The sequence below is a fragment of the Typha latifolia genome, chromosome 7 (assembly GCF_019914945.1).
Source record: "Typha latifolia isolate L0001 chromosome 7, TyphaL0001v2, whole genome shotgun sequence".
Lineage (NCBI taxonomy): Eukaryota > Viridiplantae > Streptophyta > Magnoliopsida > Poales > Typhaceae > Typha > Typha latifolia.
Genome location: NC_133092.1, coordinates 11,456,390 through 11,478,352, shown reverse-complemented (window position 1 = coordinate 11,478,352; position 21,963 = coordinate 11,456,390). Strand labels below are relative to the sequence as shown.

At 33.5% G+C, this 21,963-nt stretch overlaps 1 protein-coding gene, 1 long non-coding RNA gene and 8 other non-coding genes across 12 annotated transcripts; 9 read left to right on the top strand and 1 right to left on the bottom strand.

Moving 5' to 3' along the window:
• Positions 1-1,584: 1,584 nt before the first annotated feature.
• Positions 1,585-4,747, bottom strand: LOC140792663 (uncharacterized). 2 transcript variants are annotated; one of them, XM_073143785.1, is made up of 3 exons: positions 4,568-4,747; positions 2,162-3,018; positions 1,585-2,066 (listed from the first exon to the last, which is right to left on the bottom strand). In XM_073143785.1, the coding sequence occupies exons 2-3, from the start codon at positions 2,965-2,967 to the stop codon at positions 1,901-1,903; spliced, it is 972 nt and encodes a 323-aa protein (XP_072999886.1). In that variant the 5' UTR covers positions 2,968-3,018; positions 4,568-4,747; the 3' UTR covers positions 1,585-1,900. The 2 variants fall into 2 exon arrangements, with proteins under 2 accessions (XP_072999886.1, XP_072999885.1); XM_073143784.1 differs by having other exon boundaries at positions 1,591-2,075.
• Positions 4,748-13,043: 8,296 nt separating this feature from the next.
• Positions 13,044-20,408, top strand: LOC140792738 (uncharacterized). 2 transcript variants are annotated; one of them, XR_012109803.1, is made up of 4 exons: positions 13,072-13,220; positions 13,314-13,448; positions 13,555-13,733; positions 20,070-20,408. It is a non-coding gene; the product is annotated as an uncharacterized lncRNA (long non-coding RNA). The 2 variants fall into 2 exon arrangements; XR_012109802.1 differs by lacking the exon at positions 20,070-20,408 and having other exon boundaries at positions 13,044-13,220; positions 13,555-14,121.
• Positions 14,325-14,407, top strand: LOC140793120 (small nucleolar RNA SNORD36). The gene has a single exon (XR_012109886.1). It is a non-coding gene; the product is annotated as a small nucleolar RNA SNORD36 (small nucleolar RNA).
• Positions 14,726-14,804, top strand: LOC140793121 (small nucleolar RNA SNORD36). Its single transcript, XR_012109887.1, has one exon. It is a non-coding gene; the product is annotated as a small nucleolar RNA SNORD36 (small nucleolar RNA).
• Positions 15,039-15,119, top strand: LOC140793119 (small nucleolar RNA SNORD36). Its single transcript, XR_012109885.1, has one exon. It is a non-coding gene; the product is annotated as a small nucleolar RNA SNORD36 (small nucleolar RNA).
• On the top strand, positions 15,600-15,682 carry LOC140793143 (small nucleolar RNA SNORD36). The gene has a single exon (XR_012109908.1). It is a non-coding gene; the product is annotated as a small nucleolar RNA SNORD36 (small nucleolar RNA).
• Positions 16,065-16,151, top strand: LOC140793122 (small nucleolar RNA SNORD36). The gene has a single exon (XR_012109888.1). It is a non-coding gene; the product is annotated as a small nucleolar RNA SNORD36 (small nucleolar RNA).
• On the top strand, positions 16,387-16,467 carry LOC140793140 (small nucleolar RNA SNORD36). The gene has a single exon (XR_012109905.1). It is a non-coding gene; the product is annotated as a small nucleolar RNA SNORD36 (small nucleolar RNA).
• On the top strand, positions 17,859-17,939 carry LOC140793129 (small nucleolar RNA SNORD36). The gene has a single exon (XR_012109895.1). It is a non-coding gene; the product is annotated as a small nucleolar RNA SNORD36 (small nucleolar RNA).
• LOC140793142 (small nucleolar RNA SNORD36) lies at positions 19,266-19,346 on the top strand. Its single transcript, XR_012109907.1, has one exon. It is a non-coding gene; the product is annotated as a small nucleolar RNA SNORD36 (small nucleolar RNA).
• Positions 20,409-21,963: the final 1,555 nt, after the last annotated feature.

Here is a 21,963-nt window from a genome sequence, read left to right as displayed (position 1 = left end):
TATATTAATAAAATTATAAAAATATCATCAACTAAGTCATACTGAGGGCATTTTAGATATTTTAAAAATAAAATATTTTTACTTAATAGAATATTCTCACCGTGTTTACAAATCTAACCTATGTTATTTTCTGCACATATTTACTAAATCTGATGACTTAATTTATAAATAGTGAAAATGTACAGTGTATTATAAAGCAGGTGTTATATACAAAAGTATATAATTTGCCTCTTCACAATAGTGCAGAATGTTTATATATTGGTCAAAATTCTAGGGTGGGAGTGTAATTAATTCTTAACTTTATTCATGTATAGAAATGAGTATTTAACGATTCATGAAGAAATATTATTTTTAAATTAAATTTTGAGAACTTTGTTTGCTTTAAAAGATTAAGTTATTAGAGAATAATAATTTTTGTATTTTATATTTAATACTTTCCTCTACTTTAAAAACTGGACCTGATTCAAATAAGTAGAGATTTATATTTTAAATAACAAATAGATCTATAAGATTCAAATTTCGAATTGTTGCTATAATACTATGTTATGGTCGATTACTCTAAAAACTTAAGCTATTAGATAACGGTAAATATAATATTTTATATTTAGAAAAAAAATATTGGAACTCATGAGCCAACTTGCCCAACTTGTGATGAACTGATAGTGTTGTTGTATTCTTTTTCCTTAGAGAAGAAGATTTTAGGCGGCCTATCCCCATTAGAGAAGAGGATGTTAACATGTATCTTGTAGAATTATGTAAAATTATGCAGAATTTTGAGCAGTTTGATGCAGATGAAAGAAAAAAAAAGATGGTTGTTGTTTGAGATGGAAGGAGTAGTTTTTTTTTTAATTGTATATTATACTTTTTGAGAAGAATGCAGAGATCCCCAATAGAAGAATTTACATTGTTAAGTAAAATAAAAAAGAAAAAATTAATTTAGAAGGATAAAATAATTCCTAGCTATTCCAAATTAATTTGATCTACGACAAAAGGCCTATTATTCTAAATGTTTTACGCCCGAAAATTCCTTTATTCCTCTCCTTCCATAACGGTCGCTAGATAATATTGATAATCATACTCTAAGCTTACATTATTCTTTTTCGATATGAGTCATTATCCAATCTAATCAAAGATTAAGGGAATGGTTAGCCTCTTGTTTAGCCCAAATAGTATACGAATGTAATTGAATCAAAGAAAAGGAAAAGGAGAAGAAAAGAGGATTGTCTCATTTTAAGTAACATTAGCACAAGAGAACATGTTCTTTTTTGTACCACGGTTTTGGATGGAAAAAAGGCAACTTTTACTAGCATAATTAGATTATAGTTGGGGTGGGGTTAACCTTTGCTTTAACTTCTATCTAACCCTGATATGACCCTTTCTTATAGTGATCTTTTTTATTTCTTAAGTAATCCATCTTCCTCTATTTGGATCTTAACCTTTTAAATTTTGAAGTGCAACAAATTTCTTCCAATCTAGTGAAAGAAACTTGTACAATTTGCCAATATAATAACTTCAAACACTGATCAAAGTAAACATTTTCTTTATAGAATACTTTAATTGAACACTGTTGTACAGAATTCAAGATGGTTGACTAAATTCATTTGCAAAAGGAAGATACAATTGCCTAATCCACAAAAAAAAAAAGAACAAGAGTTTATTGAGAACTAACTTGGTGCTATCACTAAAAGAAAAAGAAAAAGAAACCAGATGAACCTCTGAAAGTAAAAGGATAATTCATACAATCTAAAGAAGTCCTCATTAATCCAAAATATGTGGATCGTCGCAGGAACGATCTCACACCGCAAACCACAAGTGCTGTCAAGTTATTAGAGCTTGCAATTGTATGAGCTTATCTAGTTCAGAAGAATGTTCAGAGCTGCAAGATTTATTATTCATCCTCTCAACAACAGAATTGGCAACAGGAACAGCAAGGAAACCATCGATTAGTCCGAGCTGCTGCTACTTTCGATGTGCCTATTGCTGGTTGCTGATGCGGTCGCTTTGAGATTGGCAATGGAGATTGAGGTTTTACCTTCAATGACCCACTATTTCCTCTTGCTGTCAGTCTGAAGTTTCTGACAATTAGTCTCGAGAAAAGTAAATTTTCGCTACAAGCTGATAGTTCATAGACAAAATTTTGAGAAAAGTAAGAGGAACATACATTGGAAATGCAAAGGAATGGAAACTAGTCATGCTTCCATCGGATCGGTGAGATGAACTAGTACGATTTGATACGCCTTCAGCAGGGTAATAGATCGAATCAGCAGGCTCCTCAACATTTTCACTTAAGGCATCCTTTGATGTTTCAGAATTGCTAGCTTCTGCAATTGGCATCTCTGTCTCTGATGCTACGTCTGTGACTGTAGTACTAGTATCGGATATCGGCGGCATAGGTGCAAATGGATAAAATGGGCTACAAGGATAGGTAGTCAAATCTCCTGACTTATTGAAAAGAAATGTATTGTCCCTGAAGCTGGAATTTCCAACATTAATGCTGAACAATGACTCATTGGAAGCCACACTCCATTCAACATGTGATGCAGGTGTCGTCGCAAAGATTGAGGAAGGGATTCTATTCGGATCAGGAGCATCCAAAATACTCATCACCTGAATTGGAGGAGACTGCTTTGGTTCAATTATGCTAATTCGATCTGGTTTAGGATTAACATCAGATGCACCATTTTGAGTCTTAAAGTGATGATCATATCCATGCCGAGGGAGTTTTGTGAAATCACTAGTTGCCTCATTGTTGCCTGAAACTGGCTTAACAAGTACTGATACATCCAACTGAAAGAAATCTTCATCAGAAGAATCCTCAGAAGATGAGGAAGGCGAACAAGAAGCTTCTTTCTTGAAATCATGCTTGTTTTGAAGTGTAGACTCATCTTGTTCATCATCTCCAGATGAAGTGCCCTCAGGATGGGTGTTCTTATGCTTACTTCTTTCATCCCCCTGACCAGTATCCATAGTGTGATACTATAAACACCTACCAACCTTCCACGCCACCGTATTTCATGCCTACATGTTGCAGTAAAGTAAAGAATGTAAGTTGAATTTGGAATAAAGAGTAAGATACGTTGAGAATAAAAAGGATTATAATCAAGCTTGACCAAAAGAAAAAAAAAAAAGCTTATAAAGTTCACTTTCTTTATCAATCTTGCAGAAAAAACATTAAGATTTTCGAATTATATATAGTAGATACCGACAACACTTGAATGTGATTAGCTTCATTTACATCATCTCAAGTAACTTTTGATGATTTTTATAAGCTGGAGAAAAATCTACCATCTCATATCCTTGGTAGTTTTTCTCACACAAAAGTAATATACAAGCAGTTATATATGTTGTTAAATTCTGATCCATCATGCTTGAAGAGCCTGATGAATTGTATTAATAAGTAACAACATCCTTTTCCATTGAAATATATGGTGGTATAAAAACCTTTTGAACTATGCAAATCAATTGCAAGCTATTAATAGAGAACAATGATCAGAAAAATGATAAAAAAAAGGTTCTTAGTAACAGAAGGTCATTTTGAAACTTAGAACAGTTTAGAAAAGTCTTAAGTAGCATTTGGTTCATGCATAAGGGACACTCGTTTATAAATTAACAAACACTCATTTATGTATATTTTGATCAAATTTTTTATAAGTTAAATTATGTAACAAGTTATGCACAAAATGTTATCCCACACGGAGGGGCATGATAAAATTATACACCTTTTCTAAGCAAAATATTTGCTACAGTTAATATATTTATTCATAAATAGCAATCAAACACAAATTCGTGCATAAACTAATAATTATTATATAGTAAAATTAAATAAAATATGAAAAAAATTATAAATTTATACAATTTATATGTAAAAGATATGCATAAGTGATATTGGGTCATAGTCATTGAGTCTACACAAGTGATATCGGATCATAGTCATTGAGTTTACAAGTAATTTAGCTTAAATATTAGATGAAAAATAGACATTTATTTTCTACATAGCAAGATGAAAATAAAACAATACAAGAAAACAAAAGATTTACATGAAAAATCCACAACCAGGAAAAAAAAACCACTTAACTAAATAATATATCCAACTTCAAATCCAAATACCAAAGTGTACAAAACTCATGCACTTGCACAAATCTACACAAAACCAAGATACCAAAATAAGAATCTCTCACCCTCCCATGAGTTGGATCTCTCCAACATTTCTAAGCCTAAGTAATTAATTTGGAGTATGCATTTCAGAATCATTCTTGATAAGTTCCTGAAATCAATGGCATTGGAATGACTCCAATATCCCAACGAAGGATTCAAACAAATCCATCCAAAGATTCAATAAACCACTTAGATGGCATTCTTCTTGATCAAGCTGTGTGTTCACCCTCCTAATTTGTTTAACTTTAACTCAATATATATACCCACCTCAATTAACAATCTCCCTACACATATAAAAGAAGAAGAATTTAAGAATTTAACATATATAATTCACGGCAGAAGAGCATCAAACTTTATAAACTACTAAGCAAACGAAAGGAGATTTTTATGGGTTGATAGCTTTGAGACATACCACAATGAGATACCACAACCAATGCGTAAAGATGATCATTTTCCATCAAAACTTCGACCAAGAAAGACAAATGGATGTAAAATGATCCGAATCCCAAGTTAACTTTGGCTGATTTTAGATCTTCAGAATGCCAAATTGGCCGTTCTCATTAGAGTTTTACTCTTCTCGAGAGAGAGAGAGAGAGAGAGAGAGAGAGAGAGATGGAGGGTGGTGGTCAACGGCCAAGGGACGCTTTGTGTACATTGCTTTGCTTTGACCTGCTGCAAATTTTCTTGTAGGAATAGTTTACAATATATATTCTACTGAGGGGATACGGGTAACACGAGATGATGTTCTTGCTTTGCCAGTACACGTGGCATGCAGAATGACAGGTGGGATAGTTTTGAGATGCAATTGGGGGAACAAGGGAGCACTTACAACTTGTTGGGACCCATTGTGTGCCACGTGGTGCGTAGTATAACGGGCCGGCATCCGGAATAAAAGGTGTGGTAGTGGGGGTGTTAAATATGACTAATAATAGGTTTTAGAAAATCCTTGGAATGTTGGTGATTAAAATTTTGGAATAATTACCCTCCATATCTATTATGAACTCTCTTTTTTTTTACACTTAGACCTCCTGAACTATTAGAAAAAGTACAATATAATCCGATATAAGTATAAATAAAAGTAGTCTAAGTATATAATTATGAAATAACAGTAAGAGGCTTATATATAATTATAAAAATATAAGTATAAATAAAATCTAATTATTGTTCATTTTTGTGGTTCTTACTCTCTACTTTATTAATAGCTAATTACATGTAAATAATCATTATCAGATCATATAAAAATAATTATCAAAGTTTAGTATTTTATTTTTATACAAAATAGTATATAACAATAAAGTGCTAGAAATACATTATATATATATATATATATAAGTATACATGAACATTAATGGAAACTTATATAATTTGATTATTATTAATAAAATTAAATACATTAATCTAATAATGATAATTAAGCTATAAATACCAAAATAGTTAATTATATTTGTATTACTTATGCTTAGCTAATAATTTTATATATATATATATATACTTATACATATAATGCTAGGCTTAGCCTAGCACCTCAACACTATAAGTGCTGGGTTGACCCGAGCACTATGCACTATAAAGTGCTGGGCTGAGCCGAGCACCACTACAGCCTAGGGCAGTAAGCCTGAGGAGAGAAAAAGAAGGGGAGGGGAAGAAGAAGAAGAATAATAATAAGAAGAAGAGGAAGGAAGAAGAAAGAAGAAAAGGGAAGGGACGGGTGCAGAACGTGTTTGTAGCGGTGCACAGACGTTCGAATGTCTTCTACCCATTTGAACGGCCTACGAAACGTGTTACTAGTAGTGCATAGACGTTCAAATGCTGCCATTTGTTCAAACATTCTGTGGGTTTTTTCTTCAGTCTCAAGTCAGCACATAAGTTGAGTTTTAGGATTGGGTGTGGGGGTAAGTTACAAGAGAGAATGTGGGAGACTTTTGCATGAGGAGATGGCTCTATGAGAGAGTACTCCTCTATTATATTTGGGAGAGATTAGAGAGGGGGAAACTATTTATATTTGTACTTCTATTTGCATTGGATTAGTGGATTGAAACTCTGCACCGCTTGTGGATGTAGACATGCCATAGAATCACATAAATCTCGTCTCTCGTTCTCTCTTCTTTGTGGTTTATATTTATTAAAGTCCTTATCAATGGTTATCTTGGGTGTGTAGAAGTTCTCTACATTTAGCACTTTAGTTAAAGATTTTTCCTTTGGTATTTGTAACAATCCAATTTAAAAAAAAAAATTATGGGCACGACGCGACCGGCCACATTGTGGCCGGTCTCGTGCCCATGCAAGTTGCGCATGCAGCTTGCGTGGTGGGGGCGCCACGCACCCGCTGCCGCAGCCTAACGGCCGCAGCCTACCGGCCGCGCGGCGGCCCCGCACCGCCGCAACCCCCCCCACCGCCTTCCCTCTCTCTCTGTAAATCTCTCTCTCTCTCTCGTTTGGTCTCTCTCTCTTTAAGCCTCTCTCTCTCTCTCGGCCACCCTCTCACTCTACTCTCTCTCTCTATATCGACACCTTCCCTCGAGCCGCCGCCGCCGGTGAGACCTCTCACTCCCCCTCTCTTTCTCTCTCTCTCTCTCTCTCTCTCTCTCTCTTGCCCGAGGTTGGGCTCGTCGGAGCCGAGCCGCCGGCGAGAGGCTGGCCAGCAGCGGCCGGCGCCCTCCCCGCCGGCCCGGGTCCGCACTTCCCTCCCCTCATCTCTTTCTTCTCTTCTTCTCTTCTCTCCTCCTCTTCTTCTTCCTTCTTCTTTTCTTCTTCTTCTTCCTCAGCTGCTTCTTCTCTTCCTATTTTTCTGCAATAGTGCTGGGCTCAAGCCCAGCACTAGTACTTGTGATCCATTATTCTTTTTAATTTTTTTTATTTATTTACTTAGGTATTTCTGTCTTAATTAATACAAATAGATTTAGACATTATTTATTTTAATAATAATACATATTCATCATTATGATTATTATTAATTAAAGTTTATTGATGATTAATTAAGTTATAAACTATTACACATAAATATAGGTAATACTTATATTTATTTATTTACTTACTTATATGTATATTAGATTAATAGATAGAGTTGTAAATTATAATTATTATATTTATATTCTAATATTCTTATGATATACATTTTAAGTAATTCTATTAATTTCTTATATATTATTATTTTTGTAACAAATAAAATACTAGGCTTATGTATTTATTTATTATTATTTTATAAAGTAATCTCTAATTTATTAAGATATAATTATAGTTAGGTTTTCATCTATATTTTTATTTTTATTTTTATCTGTAATTAAAAATCTAGCTAGTTATAAAGATAAGTAGAAATTCTAAAACCTTCTAAATCATCATGTATTATATGAACGAATTTTAATCAAATAAACGGCTAACATCATTGTAACGCCCCTCTGCCCGGCACAGCACGTGTACGCCCACGCGCCCACACGGCACGCACGGCGCACGCGACAAGTCGGGCGAGGCCCGTCACGCACAGATACTCTCATGTGCACATATAATCATGACATCATCCAAAAAAAATATCCTGCTAACCTATCCATGATCACATAATCTATCGCCAAATAAATCATACTCTTAACCAAATAAATCTGTTAACATATGAATATCAAAGTCCGCAATAATATACACTAGACTGCTACACAATCTGGCAGGGCCCACACAGGCCACAACAAATCATCAGGATACCATTAAACAACTGATACAAGAGTACACTATGATTCGACCTGTATTATACAAATCATCGTCTAATACAAAAGAGTACAAATATCAAATACTGATACAACTCAATTTCTATATAAACCATCATCTATACCATCTCGCATCTATAGCTCACCTCATCATCACTCTAAAATATCTTCTTAAGATATCTCAGGTCGCTATCATGCACCACAAATCTGAGGGGTTAGAAAAGAAATAAAGAGAGTCATGAGCAAAAGGCTCAGTGAATAGACCTTACCCCGAATCAGTGATGCCAAACAGAGAGTAAATCATATACTGGATAATATGAATTAGAAAGCAACATCATGTCATGAATGAGTATATGAATGCATCCTCAATAATACATAATTGAAAAGTAGATAATATGTCATACTGGTAAAAGTATACAATCCTCGACAATGAATAAATAAATCTCCATGTCATATGATCATCATAACTCTCTATCAAATATGATATATGATGCATGCCGACCATGACCATGCGATGATATCAAATGCAACCATGTATGATATATATTGACCCCTTAATAATCAGGTATGTTAGATAAAAATAAAATCATATGCATTTCTCAACATCACGATCATCACCGACATCTCGGTATAATATCATCATACTAGACCACTGTGCACAGTCAATACCCGGTACCCGGTCTCAATATCATGCCCGAAGGCTCAGAGCATACTCTGCCATTCGCAAGGAGTATCTCAAATATAATCATACCCCGCCACCTGCTAGGGTATCAACACACATCCAGACCGAGCACACACATAGTTGATAGAAACCTCGTGAGGATAACTCGCCACATATGCCCTGGCGAACGGCATGTGTCCGAATGTCTGCTGCGCACAGATTAACGACCTTAGACGTAAGGCCAACAGGATCGCGACCATGTCGAGCGATCAATCATCCACCAAGCGCGTCCTAACCCTCGCGCCCACTCGGGTATCCTCACGTTTTCTATCAACTATCCTATCAATCACATTTCATGCTTTCCTTCTAAATGATAAATCATATGCATATATCCAGTACGATAACAAGTCAATGCATAACAGGAATTTAGGTGGAATAGGAATCAAGAGAAAATGATGCAATGTAGTCTCCAACTGTATCGTTAACATATGCATACTCATGCTAATCTATTACATGCATACTCATGCTACGGATCAACTCGGTAAACAATCATAACAAAAGAATCATCTCTGATTATCTCTATATATATATCACCAATGTACTCTTATTCCAAATCAGCGTAATCGAATGCATGATAAAATATGCTCGACTATAATCATCTCTAGATAAAATCATATAATCATGCTGGAGGTCAAAACATGCATATACACAAATATATAATATAACCTAATTTGAGAAAGACGTCTAAGGGATAAGACTACTCACAGTCTGATAAGAAGACACGAACCACGCATCTCTCACGTCCGTCAGTCAAACATCAACTCATTGTCAGGATCCACGGGGTCTCACATAAGGGGCTCGGGGTCTGAAAATATTTAAATGATATGATGTCAGCCGTTTATCCCATTTAGAATTCATTGGTGTAAAATATAATAAATTATTTGATTTTATTAAATAACTTGATATACATTATATATATATAATTATGATAACCTTATTCAATTATTTGGCAATTATTACTTTTACTTAACTAGTTACTAATCACACATATATTAATCATTATTCATAAATTCAAAAGTAATTATCTGAGCTCAGCATTTTATTGCATAGAAAATAATATATAATAATAATAAGGTGCTATAAACACATTGAATACTCAAATGTATTAAATATATGCATGTATAAGCATACATAAACGTTAATAGAAACTTATAAAATTTAATTATTTTTAATAGAACTAACTATATAAAATATAAGATTATTATCAATATGATTATATGTATTAATCTAATAAACAGTGGCAAAACTATATATAATCATATGCAAGTACTTATAACTATAATTAATAAATTATTATACTAATAATACTTAGCTAATACTTATGTTAGTGAGTATAAATTATCAAAATAATCAATCATCTAGATAACTGATTTACCTATATTTTAGAAACTAAATCATATGATTAATATAAACAAATTAAAAAGGGAGCAATCCCTTGTCACGATCTTGGGCTCGGCATCGCCGCTATAGTGCCGGGCCGAGCCCAAAGACTATTGCGTAAGGAAAGAAAGAAGCCGAGGAAGATGAAGAAGAAGAAAGAAGGAGAAGAAAGAAAGGAAGAAGAAGAAGAAGAGAAGAGAAGAGAAGAAAAGAGAAGAAAGAAGGAAGGAGGAGGGAGGAGGTGCGGACCCGGCCGGCGGGGGAGGGCACCTGGCACTGGTGGTGGCCACCCCGCCCGGCCTCTCGCGGCGGCTCCGACACCCGAGCCCGAGCCCAAGGTAAGAAAAAAAGAGAAAGAGAGAGAGAGAGAGAGAGAGAGAGAGAGAGATAGTGAGAGAGAGAGAGAGGGAAGGCGGTAGCTGCGGCGGCGCTGGGCCCGCCGTAGCCGGTTGGCTGCGGCGACGCGATTGGGGGTGCGTGGCACCTCTCCCACGCAGCCCCACTGCATGGGCACGAGGCCGGTCACACTATGGCCGGCCACGTCGTGCCCATGCAAAAATTAATTTTTTTTTGTTTTGGATTGGGTTGTTATAATCATACTACTTAAATATTTCAGATCCTGAACCCCTTATTTGAGACCCCGTGGACCTTGCTAGCGATGACTGTCATTCGGTTAATTGACGGATGTGAGAGATGCGTGGTTTGTATCTTCTGATCAGACTGTGAGTAGTCTTATCTCCTAGATCCTTTTCTCAAATTAGGTTATATTATATATTATGTACATGCATGTTTTAGCCTCCAGCATGATTATATGACTTTATCTAGAGATGATTACAGTCGAGCATATTTTTATCATGCATAAAATTAGGCTGATCTTGGATATGAGTATGATGATGATAAATAGAGATGATTATACTATTATGACTTTGTGTTGGAGTGATTTCTAGTATGAGTGTGCATGTGATAGACTAGCAAGAGTATGCATGTGTTAGATACATGGTTGGAGTCTACATTGCATCATTTTTCTCTTAATTTTTATTTCACCTAAATTCCTATTATGCATTGACTTGCTATTGTACTGAATATATGCATATGATCTATCATTTAAAAGGAAAGCATGAAATGTGATTGATATGATAGTTGATAGAAAGCGTTGGGATACCCGAGTAGGCGCCAGAGTTAGGGGGTGCTTAGAGTGATGATTATGGTCGCTGATATGCGATATCTCGTGGCCCATGTCCGAGGTCAGTTGAGTCTCTGGGCGTAGACAATCGGACACATGCCGTTCGCTAGGACATATGTTGCGAGTTATCCATCGTATATGGTTGTATTTGATATCATAGCATGGTCATGGTCGGCATGCATCATGTGTCATATTTGATAGAGAGTTATGATGATCATATGACATGTAGATTTGTTTACTCATGGTCGAGGATTATATATTTTTAACAGTTATGACATGTTATCTACTTTTCATTTATATATTATTGAGGATACATTCATATACTCATTCACGACATGATGCTATTTCTGATTCATATTATCCAGTACATGATTTATTCTCTGTTTGGCATCACTAATTCGGGGAAAGGTCTATTCACTGAGCATTTTGCTCATGACTCTCTTTATTTTTTTTCTAACCCCTCATATTTGTGGTACGTGATAGTGACCTGAGATATCTTGAGAAGATATTTTAGAGTGATGATGATGTGAGCTATTGATGCGAGACGGTACAGAAGATAGTTTAACCATACATTGAGTTGTATCGTTGTTTGTTATATTTGTACCTTACTGTATCACATGATGATTTGTATAATATATGTTAGATTTTAGAGCACTCGTGTATCAATTATTTATTTGTATCTTGATGGTTTGTTGTGGCCTGTGTGGGCTATGCCAGATTATATAGTGGTCTAGTGTATATTATTATGAATTTTGATATTCATATGTTAACAGATTTATTTGGTTGATAGTATGATTTATTTGGCGATGGATTATGTGATCATGGATATGTTACCAGGTGTTATTTAATGATGTTATGATTATGTGTGCATAGGAGTGTATCTATGCGTGATGGGCCCCGCCCTACTTGTCGTGTACGCATGGGCGTGCACGTGCCGGGCGGGAGCATTACAGTATTATTATTAGTTTTGTTAATATTTAATTTACCCAAATCTATTACTATCACATTGGTATTATTTGAGGAAATTAGAAATCGCTTTGGTTAACATTCACCAATTTGGTATTTAGCACAACAATGTACTCTTAAATGGGTGATAAAGTCACTACGCTATAACCTAGTGGTTTAGGCTATTAAAAAAAAGCCTCCAAGTGTCCATGCAAAACTGAACTAGGAGTGTTCAAAATCTATTTAGTTAATTATATTTTATTAGCGGGATTTTTGGTAACTAAAGGTTAGTGATGAGTTTTACATGAAAAATAAAATAATTAGACTTATTCAACTAAGTCTTTGGACTAATTAGGCAAGTTAGTTGTAGGTGAACCAAGATAAGGCTCAACTTAGACAGTATTATGCAGTTAATATAATCACCTTTTTATAATTTTTTTTTTTCACTTTTGTCTCAGGAAAACGAGAATGCAAGTGTTCAATAATTATAATTTAATAATAAAACTATAAAATAAAAAAATATAAGTGCTTAATAATTATAGGTTACGTAATAAAAGTAAGAAACTTAGCAAAGTTTATGATGAGATGGGCCTGGCAATCGAATCGAAGCATAACACTAGACGAGTTTGAAAATAAAAATAAATTGTGTATTAAATATTTATATTTTTCTGTTTCGCAGTCTTTTTAAGTAATTCATACTTATTAAAATTCATAGTTATTAAAATTTTATATTTTATATTTTCTAGTTTTATTATAAAATTTATAGTTATTGAACACTTGAATTTTATAAATTTTACAATTTTATTGTTTAATTCATAAAATTTTATTGATTAATTATATTTTTTATTTTAAAGTTGTATTAAAAAATTTATAGTTTTACATTTACTAGGGGTGTAAACGAGCTTGAGCTAGCCGGTCCAGCTCAGTCTCAGGGTTTAGTAGGTTTAGGGTTTTAGGTAATATATATATAGCTCTCGTCGGCTAGGGTTTCCTTCGCACTTCAGGACCGCTCGAGAAATATTCCCCAGCTCCTCGACTTGTTTCGCGATTTGCTCTCCTTAATCTCGACGCAGTAAGGGTATATCGTCCTTGGCCCTCGCCCACAATAGGATCGCTCCAAGCTGGCTGAAGATCCTCGCAGGACGTAATGTCCATCACTCGATCCCTTTCTGTTCGCGGGATCCATTGGGTTCTCCTTTTCTGTTGATCTATTTTTTTTATTATTTTCATCTCCCAGTTGGATTACCACATTAGCTAGTTTGCCAAGCGGGAAATGACACCGTCCAAGTCGGTGTTCTTTGAGACTCTCACTGAATCGCACAGGTGAAGAGTGTCACGGGAATCAAGATCTTTAGGCTCCTCAAGGGCCTTGGTACAGTTTTCTCTTTGGTTAAAGTTGGAGTTTTTTTTGTGTGTAGTTTTCTGTTTTTGGTTAAATTGATCTGGGGTTTCTTATTTGTTTTTTTTTTTCTGTGTAGGGCTTGCGCCAGAGATTTTGGAGGATCTGTATCACTTGATCAAGAAAGTGGAACACGAAGCATTTGGAGAGGAACAGGAAGGATAAGGATTCCAAGTTCAGGCTGATCCTTGTGAAAAGCAGGATTCACGGGTTGGTTCGTTAAAACAAGTGGTCCAAGAAGCTCCCACCCGTGTGGAGGTAGTGATTTTCTAGTTCTTGGTCTTCTCTTCAAGCTTAGCTGTGCTCTTTCCGGCTCTTTGGGTGTCCAAGATATAGCTGCACAAGATGAACATTTCAAGTCGAGCTGTTGTTAGATGATATAATACATCTTCCTTTTTGTTTGTTGAGTAAGTTTATCGCAGTAATGTGATATTACTAGAGTAGCTTAGGCCAACTAGGCCTACTTTGTGTTCTAGTAGAAAACTTAATCAATACTCTAAAATCTAATTGAACTCATCACCTTTGAATTAGTCAACTATTTAATCCAGATTCCAGCTGTGATCTGCAAAATTCTTGACCAGTCTCAGGGTGATTTTTGTTTATTTTGAATGTGAGAATGTATAAAAAATCTTGTTGTGTTACTAAACTACTATCTTCGTACTCTTCTATTTGTGTTTATTTTTGTTTACTTTGTTATCTTTGTACTCTTCTATTTCTTGTTATGTCTAGTTAAATTTTGCACCTAGTATCTTGGTTTTTGTAGGTTGAGATTTTACTGCAGTAAAGGTAATGCTTTTGTGGTCAGAAATTTTAGTAACTATTCGAGTTTCATCTTTAAATGGATAGACTAAGCAGATGATGTTATTTAGATTAGACGCTGAGACTATTGTCTTTGAAGTCTAAAAAATTGAGCTTTTTAAAACTGATGCTCAGTCTATGGGGAATTCTATATTGGATGCTTTTTTGACTTGACAACTTGAGGAATGTTGTTCTTTTATAGGCTCTGAACTAATGATGATATTTTCTGGTTTTGTGAGTACTACAAAGTTTATAACATAATAGAGTTAAGAATATGGTATTTGGGAAATAATTAATTATTCTTCATATGGTGCTGTTGAATAATATCTAGTTTGAATAAAATTTTAAAGCCTTTTGATAGGAAGCGCTAAACCTATGTAAATCTTGATTATCTTGTATGATTAGTTCATTTGCTTGAAGAAAGAGAACTTTCTTTTTCAGATTATTTTACTGAGCAGATGATATAGTAGTATCATTCACTGAGATATTTCTATGAAGTCTTAAAATTTGAGTTTGTAATACTGATGCTTAGTCTTATTCTATGCAAAACATGGAGTTAGCTTTCTGGAAATTTGAAGTGTATGATGTTGATAAGGTGACAATGTTTTATTATATTGTAACACGAGAGTTGTGTCATTTAATATTTTTGAGCTGTTGATATCTTGTCAACTTTTGTGGTTGCAGCGTTGTTTGGTTATTCAATATTTCCCCCTATTGATGTTGTTGTATTATGCACTTATTGGTGTTAATCTTTTTAATTTACCAGAGCAGATGAAGATGTTATTATCAATAACTGAGATGTCTCTATGAAGTCTCAAAAATCGAGCTTTTTAAGACTGATGCTCTGTTTATGTTTTGTTATAACATATTATTGTATAGTCTCTTTTGAACAAAATTTAAAATGTTTCTATGGGTACCTCTCCCTATCTTATTATAAGTTAACCAAATTTATTCACATCTGAGGTTCTAATAACTTTGTGTGGACATAACCTGCTTTTTCAGACTCCATTTTTTTCCTTCTTATGAAGGTGTTTCTAATGTAGGAATGACCATTTTAAAATCATTTCACTGAGCATGTGATGATATGATATTATCATTTACTGATATATCTTTTTGAAGTCTTAGAAAATCAAGCTTCGTAAGACTGATAGTCTATTGTAACTAATTATAAATAATTACTTTTTAACTATTTAAGGAAGTCTAAAATGTCTCTAAGTGGAAACCTAAAACTAAATTTTTAAAAATTAACTAAGTTTATTCACATTTGAGCTTCTGATAGGTTTGTATGAGGTAACTTGCTTTTAATCTTTTATTTTTTTTTCCTTTGAGCAAATGATGATATTAACTATCATTCACTGAGATATCCCTATGAAGTCTCATGAAATCGAGCTTTTTAAAACTGATGCTCAGTTTAATTTATTCTAGTTACGTTTAAGTTCAAACTACCCCTGAACTTTTGTTTGTATCACTTTGCTCCTTTATGGTTTAGACTAATATGAATTTATGATCACTTTGCTCCTTTATGGCTTAGACTAATATGAATTTATGATGGTCTTTTCTCTAGTTTTGTGAGTAGTAAGCATTTTTATATCATAATAGTGTTAAGAATTAAGAATATGATATGTGGGAAATAATTAATTGTTGCTCATATGGTGCACTTGAATAGTATCTAGTTTGAACAATTTTTAAAAGCTTGTCATAGTTGGTTCTGACCTATGTAAATCTTGATTATCTTGTATGATTAGTTCATTTAAATAATGAAAGAGAAATTTCTTTTCAGATTATTTTACTGAGCAAATGATTTAAATATAATAATATCATTTGCTGAAATATTTTGATGAAGTCTCAAAAAATTGAGGGTTTTAAGACTGATGCTTAGTCTTATCCTCTGCAAAACATGGTTTTAGCTTGCTTTGAAGAAATTTGAAGTTTATGATATGAAGATGTGACAATGTTATGCAGTAACACGAGAGTTGAGTCATTTAATGTCTTCTGATCTGCTGATATCGCTGCAACTCTTCTGGAGGCAGCCATGTTTGGTTATTTGATGGCTCCATAATGAAGCTGTTGTATTGTGCTTAGTATTATTGATGTTAAACTTTTTGGTTTACCAGAGCAGATGATGAAGTTATTATCAATAACTGAGATGTTTCTATGAAGTCTCAAATATTGAGCTTTTTAAAACTGATGCTCTGTTTATATTTTGTTATAATATATTCTTGAATGCTTTTTTTTTAAGGATACTTAAAAAGTTACTGTGGAAACCACCTCTCACTTGCTTATGATAAATTAACAAAGTTAAAGTCACATCTGTGCTTTCATGGTTTTGATAACTTTGTAGAAATAACCTGTTTTTAATAATTCATTTTTTTAACCTCTGATGAAGTGTTTCCACCGTAGGTTTTATCATTTTAAAATGATTTAACTGAGCTTTTTAAGACTGATATTCTATTACAACATGTTACTAATAGTTAGTTTTAAACTTTAACGAAGTTTAAAATGTTTCTAACTGGAAACCTAACACTAGTGCAAAATTAACAAAGTTTATTCACATTTGAGCTGATTACCTTGTATGAGGTAATTTGCTTTTAGTAATTCATTGTTTCCCTTTTTGATTATGGTGTAACATAGGATTTATCTGATTTACCTAACCAGATGATGATTTGTAGTATCATTCACTGGGATATTCTTATGTAGTCTCATAAAATTCAGCTTTTTAAAATTGATGCTCAATTTAGTTTATTCTCTGTATAAAATGTAGTGTGAATATTATTTAGTTTTTGAAGAAAATTTCAAGTCATTTGTGAACCCTGGCTTTATTTTAGTGACTAATAAATTAGTTTCTTAGTGATTATTTAGCAAGCATGTGATATAGCAACTGACAGGTTAATCATTAATGACGTATTATTCACTTTGCTAGGAGGTATATATGCAAAGTTCTTGTCTTTGCGTGTTAGGGCGCAAAGCTTTGATAAGTAAATGTGGGTACTGATAAATTCTTCGACCAGCCTTGGCAAGTCCAGTAAATCATCTTTGATGTTTGTGCTTCTATGTTGAGCTGTAAAAAGGTTTATTTTAGATTATGTAAATTTGAGGCCAATGGTGATGCCCACTTAGTTGAATGCTAGATGTTTCTCTTGGTCGGATGGCATAAGACCTATTTTCTTTAGGGACACTCTGGTGTGCATAGAGATTTCTTGGATTGGATTGTATCAATCAGGTAATTCTATATTTAAAAAATGAATTCTTAGACCATCTGCATTTTTTGTACTAACTTTAATAAAGTTGTTAGGTACTTTTCCCATGACTTTAGAAGTCTTAAAAAATTGAGGTTTTTAAGACTGATGCTTAGTCTTATCCTCTGCGAAATATGGTTTTAGCTGCTTTGTAGAAATTTGAAGTTTATGATATGAAGAGGCAACAATGTTATGCAGTAACACGAGAGTTGAGTCAGTTAATGTTTTCTGATCTGCTGATTTCTCTGCAACTCTTCTGGAGGCAGCCATTTTTGGTTATTTGATGGCTCCATAATGAAGCTGTTGTATTGTGCTTAGTATTATTGGTGTTAAACTTTTTGGTTGACCAGAGCAGATGATGAAGTTATTATCAATAACTGAGATGTTTCTATGAAGTCTCAAATATCGAGCTTTTTAAAACTGATGCTCTGTTTATACTTTGTTATAATATATTATTGAATATTTTTTTTTAAGGATACTTAAAAAGTTTCTGTGAAAACCACCTCTCACTAGCTTATGATAAATTAACAAAGTTATAGTCTCATCTGTGCTTTCATGTTTTTGATAACTTTGGAGAAATTAACTTTTTTTAATAATTAATTTTTTAAACGTCTGATGAAGGTGTTTCCACGGTCGGTTTTATCATTTTAAAATGATTTAACTGAGCTTTTTAAGACTGATGTTCTATTACAACATGTTACTAATAATTAGTTTTAAACTTTAAGGAAGTTCAAAATGTTTCTAAGTGGAAACCTGACACTAGTGCAAAATTAACAAAGTTTATTCACATTTGAGCTGATTACCTTGTATGAGGTAATTTGCTTTTAGTAATTCATTGTTTCCCTTTTTGATTATGGTGTAAGCATAGGATTTATCTGATTTACCAAACCAGATGATGATTTGTAGTATCATTCACTGGGATATTCTTATGTAGTCTCAGAAAATTCAGCTTTTTAAAATTGATGCTCAATTTAGTTTATTCTCTGTATAAAATGTAGTATGAATATTGTTTTTTTAGTAACTAATAAATCAGTTTCTTAGTGATTATTTAGCATGTGATATAGCAACTGACAGGTTAATCATTAATGACATATTAATCACTTTGCTAGGAGGTATATATGCAAAGTTCCTGTCTTTGCGTGTTAGGGAGCAAATCTCTGATAAGTAAATGTAGATACTGATAAATTCTCCGACCAGCCTTGGCAAGTCCAGTAAATCATCTCTGATGTTTGTGCTTCTATGTTGAGGTGTAAAAAGGTTTATTTTAGATTATGTAAATTTGAGGCCAATGATGATGCTCACGTAGTTGAATGTTAGATATTTCTCTTGGTAGGATGACGTAAGACCTATTTTCTTTAGGGACGCTCTGGTGTTGTATCAATTAAGGTAATTCTATATTCAAACAATGAATTCTTAGACCATCTGCATTTTTTGTACTAACTAACTTTAGTAAAGTTGTTAGTTACTTTTTCCATGACTAAGGAAGTCTTAAAAAATTGAGGTTTTTAAGACTGATGCTTAGTCTTATCCTTTGCGAAATATGGTTTTAGCTTGCATTGTAGAAATTTGAAGTTTATGATATGAAGAGGTGACAATGTTATTTAGTAACACGAGAGTTGAGTCAGTTATTGTTTTCTGATCTGCTGATATCTCTGCAACTCTTCTGGAGGCAGCCATGTTTGGTTATTTGATGGCTCCATAATGAAGCTGTTGTATTGTGCTTAGTATTATTGGTGTTAAACTTTTTGGTTGACCAGAGCAGATGATGAAGTTATTACCAATAACTGAGATGTTTCTATGAAGTCTCAAATATCGAGCTTTTTAAAACTGATGCTCTGTTTATACTTTGTTATAATATATTATTGAATACTTTTTTTTAAGGATACTTAAAAAGTTTCTGTGGAAACCACCTCTCACTAGCTTATGATAAATTAACAAAGTTATAGTCGCATCTGTGCTTTCATGTTTTTGATAACTTTGTAGAAATAACCTGTTTTTAATAATTCATTTTTTAAACTTCTGATGAAGGTGCTTCCACCGTAGGTTTTATCATTTTAAAATGATTTAACTGAGAGCTTTTTAAGACTGATGCTCTATTACAACATGTTACTAATAGTTAGTTTTAAACTTCAAGGAAGTTTAAAATGTTTCTAAGTGGAAACCTAACACTAGTGCAAAATTGACAAAGTTTATTCAAATTTGAGCTGATTACCTTGTATGAGGTAATTTGCTTTTAGTAATTCATTGTTTACCTTTTTGATTATGGTGTAAGCATAGGATTTATCTGATTTACCTAACCAGATAATGATTTGTAGTATCATTCACTGGGATATTCTTATGTAGTCTCATAAACTTAGCTTTTTAAAATTGATGCTCAATTTAGTTTATTCTCTGTATAAAATGTAGTTTGAATATTATTTAGTGTTTGAAGAAATTTTCAAGTCATTTGTGAAACCTGGCTTAATTTTAGTAACTAATAAAGCAGTTTCTTAGTGATTATTTAGCATGTGATATAGCAACTGACAGGCTAATCATTATGACGTATTAATCACTTTGCTAGGTGACTTTGCGCGTGGAGCAAATCTCAGATAAGTAAATGTGGATACTGAAATTCTCCGACCAGCCTTGGCAAGTCCAGTAAATCATCTTTGATGTTTGTGCTTCTATGACGAGGTGTAAAAAGGTTTATTTTAGATTTTGTAAATTTGAGGTGGCCAATGGTGATGCCCACTTATTTCCAAATTTTGGTAGATGTTTCTCTCGGTTGGATGGCCTAAGACCAGCTGTATTTTTTGTACCAATTAATTTTAGTAAAGTTGTTAGATACCCTCTTCATAACTACAGAGGTCACAATAGACTCTAGCTGCAAATAATTATAACGGAGAACTATTTGTTGGTTGGTGGTGGTGGTTTAGTTCTGTTTATGGTTCGGCAGTGTGGATGGTTTGGAGAAATTGTTTGACAGCATAATGGTTTGGAGTAATGTTTCAGATAAGGTCTTAGTGTTTTTGTATTCAGGGAGAGTTGGCTTGTTGTTAAGTTCATATCTAGCTTAGGCGTTTAGGTTCTTGAATGATAAAAGAAAAACCTGCATTTTTTAATATCATGGAAGGAATATGAAAATTAAAATAGCTCTTAGTAGATCTTAGAAATTATTAAGGATCTAGAACAAGCTTCCAAGAACAATATAAGTGAAGTTTCGGAAGTAAGTCGTCCACTTTGGCAATAGAATTGAAATGAACTCAAAGTATAATATTGAATAGGTTGATAATTTAAAATCAAAAACTAGTTTAGCTTCGAGATAGTTTTTCTCTTGATTATTCATGATGAGCTCGAAAGTTAGATAATCGGATAAAAGGACTAACTCTTTATAGATTGAGATACTTAGATTTTACTAAGTTTTTAGTTAATATAATAAGTTGCTTAGTTTAGATTTTATAGTATGTGTGCTTTGAACCAAACGTCGAGATTTGTTCCAAACTATCACCTTACTAAGTTGTTTCTCTAAAATAATTGTTATGTCGTTAAGTTAAGTAATCAAGTCACCAAATGATTTTTGTCATAATATTATTTCGAATTGAAATCGAAACAATGAGCTCTGAGTTAGTTGTGCATATGCACGGTTACATATAAATAACTGATAATTCTATTATAAACAGTACACTGACAGTAAAAGTTAAACGTATTAGATGACAATAATTTCTAGAATCAAGGTCTGAAGCATTTAGTACAATGATCTAGTTTTAGGTCAAGAAACTATAGATTGATGTGAAAGTAAGGCCCTGAAAATGGTAAAGGGAAAATACATGATCATCTAATCTCCTATTGTCCTTGGCCTCTCATCTCAATAATGAGATTCTCTCTTTAGACTCTACAATCCCACAGTGAAAGTCATGTCATGTGAAGGAAAAGACATAAATAGTATCTTTAAAGGGTCAACATTTTTAGATGACAATAATTCCTAGTTTTAGATCTAGAAAGTTTGACTAGGCATTGAAAGTGGGAATGGGTGACAGCATCTGAAGAAGGTTTAACCCCTATGCAACAATGCAAAGAATTTAATGTTGAAAATGATACAAACCTCAATCTGTGGATTCATCAATGAATACTAAAAGGAAGCGCTTCTAAATCTATTAGATCTTATTTGCTTTGAGTTTAATGACTAGACTTTCGCTGAACTGGTATATGGATCTCTAAACTAGTTCAGTAACAAAATATCATTTTATACTTTTCATAATTTATTAAGTTTACTTTTTAAAAAAAATTAAAACTAAGAAATAAGACTAATAAATCAAGTTCAAAGCTTAGCTGATTAATAACTAGACTATCAACCCTATAGTCCATGAATGTTATAAATTTTCCTCTACCCTTGTATTAGGATTCCTTCATGAGCCGATGTAACAGCTCAATTGCTCATAATCTAGCCAGTTTAGTAATTTGATATCAAACTTGTA

Coding starts and splice junctions, on each gene's coding strand:
- LOC140792663 (XM_073143784.1), bottom strand. CDS start 2,967: ATGGATACTGGTCAGGGGGATGAAAGAAGTAAGCATAAGAACACCCAT. Junction 2,076..2,161: donor CATTCCTTTGCATTTCCAAT/GTATGTTCCTCT, acceptor ACTAATTGTCAG/AAACTTCAGACTGACAGCAA.